Here is a 5,000-nt window from a genome sequence, read left to right on the forward strand (position 1 = left end):
TGGCTGATAGTTTGTTTTGTGGATGGCCACTAATTATTGTGGGACGGCATTATCTCCTTTCCTTTCGTAAAGGATGGTCAGTTAGGAATAGGGGTGCAACGGATCAAAAAACTCACGGTTCGGATCGTTCCGCGGATCAGAGTCACGGATTGGATCATTTTTCGGATCAGCAAAAAAAATAAAAAAATAGCGTTTGTGATTGCTTTAGCCCGGTCTGATTGTGGAAGAAGGGGCTGCTTAAATGCCGCGGTGATGAGCGGTTGTTGAGCCGCTTTCGGTTTCACTCCTGTCAGTGAAACACCGGGGTGATGTCGCTGTAAATGCGTGGCCATGCTCGATGTGTTTTTCTTTATGTTAGCAATCGCTATGTCAGCTACGTGTTACGTCTGTGTGGTAACCTAGGCGACCGGTTTGTGTGGCAGCGCGAGTATATGGAAACAGACGTAGCACTGGAGGCAGCAGTTATCGTTACAGTAGTCACCGAAGTCTAGCCTACTTTTATTTTCCATGCCCACTGTTCTTCATGTTGTACGCTGAGGACAATAAATCACAACGAGCCATAGGACTGTTTGCTTATTGAAAAGGGAACTGTTGCAGACTTTTACCCAGAGCGTGTTAAGTAGCTCTGTCCCTGGAACTAGCAGGAATGGTTACGGCTGTGTGTGGACTGAACATGCGCAATTTTTTTTTTTTTTCATAAATCAATCCGCGGATCATGCGTGTGCCGAACCGAAATAGATGATCCGAACGGATCACGGATCAATGATGATCCGTTGCACCCCTAGTTAGGAACCATCCTAAGCAAAAACAAATATTTGACAGGAGCCAACTTTTTGAACTGCACCCAAGTAACATTTTGCTTCTGCCCTTCAATCCAAACATTTCTCTCTTGAGAAGTGTTTCTTTTCACGCACCTTTGATTGACCGGCAATTCTCTGATCCAAGCAGTTGCTTTCGCTGCTCTCCATCGGCTCCCAATTCCAAAAATTAGCCAGGAGTGGTCTAAAACTAAACAGGCTCCTACAGAAACACGCACGGTCAACTCAAAGCAGATATTCTCACTAATTGCTGACAGATGGTTTGGTCCTTCCTAACAAATCACACTTCAATGAGTTCTTCAGTATTACCTGCAGCACCTGTCATTCATTCATCAGAGGTTTTTATCCAGAGCGACTTGCAGTGGACCCAGACCTCCTTTCTGATCCGGTCTCCCCCCCTCCCGCAGGCTGGTCCTCTCCTCCGTGTCCGACTACTTTGCGGCCATGTTCACTAGTGACGTGCTGGAGGCCAAGCAGGAGGAGGTGAAGATGGAGGGCGTGGATCCAGATGCATTGTGGATGCTGGTTCAGTACGCCTACACAGGTACCAATACAAGTCCCATATGTGGATCAGTACAACCTCTCTCCTTTTTCAGTCAAAGAGGAAGACTTTTTGTTTTCTCTGCTTTTCTTTTCTTCCCTGCCTTTTTTCCTCTCCTCTCCTCTCCTCTCCTCTCCTCTCCTCTCCTCTCCTCTCCTCTCCTCACCTCTCCTCTCCTCTCCTTCCTCTCCTCTCCTCCCCTCTCCTCTCCTCTCCTCTCCTCTCCTCTCCTCTCCTCTCCTCTCTTATCTCTTCCTCTTTTCTCCTCTCCTCTCCTCTCCTCTCCTCTCCTCTCCTCTCCTCTCCTCTCCTCTCCTCACCTCTCCTCTCCTCTCCTCTCCTCTCCTCTCCTCTCCTCTCCTCACCTCTCCTCTCCTCTCCTCTCCTCTCTTATCTCTTCCTCTTTTCTCCTCAACTCCTCTTCTCTTCTCTTTGCTTCTCTCTTCTATTGACTACGCTAGCCTACCGTACTGAAAGACACAATGATCCTTTAAGGGCATGACATTACATCTTGTCGTGGGTATTTCACAGTACTACAGGCACACATGGACACGCACACACGCAATCCTACACGCATACACATGCATCTACAAACACACACACACAAAACAAGCGCAATCCCACGCACACACACAGGCCTTCGGGCCTCTCTCTCCGGGTCACTCATCCGCCGTTGCGCCGCAGGTCGCCTGGAGCTGAGGGAGGACACCATCGAGTCCCTGCTGTCGGCCTCCTGCCTGCTGCAGCTGCCCCGTGTGGTGCAGGCCTGCTGCGCCTTCCTGGTCCGCCAGCTCCACCCCTCCAACTGCCTGGGGATCCGCTCCTACGCAGACGCCCAGGGCTGCAGCGACCTGCAGAGCGCCGCGCACTCCTACACCATGGTGGGTTGTGGGTACGAATCCCTTGACCCGCAAGGGAAGCTTTTGCTGGGATCACAGAACAACAGTAATAATGATAATAATGATAATAGTACTTTGTTTTTGGAAGGCCTCTTTTATGTCAGTCGAGGATACATTACAGGGAAGGTGCTGAAGGATGGGAAACAAACTCTGACTCGAAAACACAAAGGCAAAATTTAATTCTTTAGCCTTTTTTAAGAGGGGGGTTTTCCAGGCAGTCTTTTGATCCCAGAGTTTCCGGTGAGGTGTGTGGGTGAGGTGTGTGGGTGAGTTGTGTGGGTGAGGTGTGTGGGTGAGGCGGTTCAGAGAGGTGGATTGAGGCTAGACAGTGCAGTGCCTTGTAGTTGAGGGGTAGGATGTGGAAGTGATCCGTTGTTTAACAGGGAGCCAGTGGAGCGGTGTGAGGGTGGAGGTCATGGCGTCAGGAGCCAGGCAAGAGGGTTCCTGATAGGAGCATGATTGAGCGCTGGAGCTTTTGTGACCATCAGAAAGGGACGAAGGCGTGAGATGTTACTGAGGTGGAAGAGTAGCAGCTGACGTCTACAGAGAGCCAGTATGACCTCGTTGTCATATGGGAACGTCCACTATCAGTTTTATAATGCAGTGTCCAAAAAGTACTGTTAATGGGTTTTATGCTTATTGTGCCGAAATACCCTGATGGGGAGGACGTAGCCCAACATATTAGTGTAATGATGAGTGCTAAAGTCTGTGTGAATCACAAATAATTACATTTAAGGAAATACCTGTCGAGCCTTTTATAGGCCCCTGAAGTGAGAGGTATAGGAATAACGTGAAGTCTAAATGAAATTAAATTAAATTAAGTTGTGTGATTAAGTAGTGTGCTGCACCTTGAAATTGATTTTTTAATACCGAGACTGGTTTCATACTGTGAGAATGAGATCTCCCTCACTCCTCCCTCGGATTCACTGAACCAATCAGGGAAGAGATGCCTTGATTGATCAGAAATTTGGTCAAAATTCAACAACCCATTTCCCTCACTAATATATTTCATTACTAATAAATGACCTTACCACTACAGCAACTTGGACTGACTTAAATAAATGTGTGAAGATTGTCACTGCAACATCAAATATGTGGAATATTGAGTGTGATCTTCACCATGGAAACACATTGCCGCACAATGTAACCAACGTCTCCTACATTGTGTAAACATTGACCTTGAGAAAGGTTTTTCAATGTGCCGAAATGCATGGACATTTAAACCAATATCATATCATGAGAACAAAACAACTGGAGCAGCAACCATGAGCAATGTGGGAGATTTGATTACCGACAATAACCGAAATCCAAAGCACATTCAGCCTCATAACGCAGTATTAATCAGCTCTAATGCGCATATGCTGTTCACACACACTTACACATATACACACACAGACAGAAATAGAGACACAGACAGACAGACAGACAGACAGACAGACAGACAGACAGACAGACAGAGACAGACACACACACACACACACACACACACACACACACACACACACACACACACACACACACACACACACACACACAGGGCTCACGTACAAAGTATTCCAGGCGGACACAAAGTCTTCTGTTCCTTGACTTGCCCTCGTTCCTCCCGCTCCGCCTACACCTCTCTCAGGCATCATTAGGCGGTTGACGTTCGCTTCATGCACATGGATCTTTCCCTAACAACCTCTTGTTGGTCTTTGCCTCCAGATCGACTCAATACCCCATTATCACCATACTTACTATGTTTCTGTGCGGGGGGTTGCTATGGTGACCGTGAAAAAAGCAGCCTCAGCCGCTCAATTGTTATTCTGTACTATTCCGTTGCTTCCTTTCTTTGTTCTCTGATTGCATGTTGTCACATTGGCTCGTCTTTCTGTACCAATTATGAACCCATTTTATTGTAATTGATAGCTATTGCTAGCCGCGTTTTTTCACGTTTTTATTATGTGGGTTTATACTTGCTATAGAGAGTATTTTGAAGAGCGCTATACAAAGGAAATGCATTACAGTTATCATAACATCCTTTGTCTACTCTCCTTCTGTTTTCTCTAATTTGTTTGCGCTTCGTTCCGATCACTTTACGTTCATATACCGAGTTAGTTTCAAAGGATTTAATTTATATTGCCCTCTCTCTCACTATTTGTTTTTCTCTCTCTTTCTCTCCCTCTCTCTCTCTTCCTCTAAGTGGATTAATATTGAGCTGTAATCCTGGGTAATTATGTGGAAGGAGTGGTGGCTTTATTTGTGCTTGTTTTCATTCACATGCATGGGGACTCAAGCCTAGAAACCGTTCTGCCCGTACTGGGATGGAAAGCCACTTAGTTGTATTAGTCAACTCTAGTTCTGTGTGTCGCTATAGAGCTCTGGGTGCTAGTACGTAGAAGTCAATAAATAAGTCTGCAGGAGTCCAGGGCAGCTTCAGCTGGAAAGCACAGAGCATATCAATGGAAATAGTAGAGGCTGTCTCACAATGGACAGAGATACTCTCTTGTGAGACCACCTCTCGCTGCGTACGGTAACAGGAAACAGGGCGGAACTCCGCCCCTTGCTTTATGCATTAACATCACAGGCCTGTTGGAACCAGGCATACAGCCATTGCACAGCGTTCAGCCTGTTGGAGTATGATGGGTTACATTGCAGTCCGCCACCTGAGATCAAATGTGTGGTAACAAAACATGTGGAGCTGTTTTCTCCCTTCCCACTGTTGATTGGTGTCAGACAATCTTCTACATCCTGCCTTAACTT

The 5,000-nt window shown here is 46.7% G+C and overlaps 1 protein-coding gene across 2 annotated transcripts in view; it reads left to right on the top strand.

Annotated features, from left to right (window-relative positions):
- The window catches only part of klhl5 (kelch-like family member 5), a 34,494-nt gene that overhangs the window by 9,693 nt on the left and 19,801 nt on the right, over positions 1-5,000 (top strand). For both annotated transcript variants that reach the window (XM_056585807.1, XM_056585806.1), the window contains exons 3-4: positions 1,226-1,362; positions 2,044-2,240. In XM_056585807.1, the coding sequence (XP_056441782.1) occupies positions 1,226-1,362; positions 2,044-2,240 (334 nt within the window). The remainder of the gene's footprint in view (positions 1-1,225; positions 1,363-2,043; positions 2,241-5,000) is intronic.

The sequence above is a fragment of the Gadus chalcogrammus genome, chromosome 3 (assembly GCF_026213295.1).
Source record: "Gadus chalcogrammus isolate NIFS_2021 chromosome 3, NIFS_Gcha_1.0, whole genome shotgun sequence".
NCBI lineage: Eukaryota > Metazoa > Chordata > Actinopteri > Gadiformes > Gadidae > Gadus > Gadus chalcogrammus.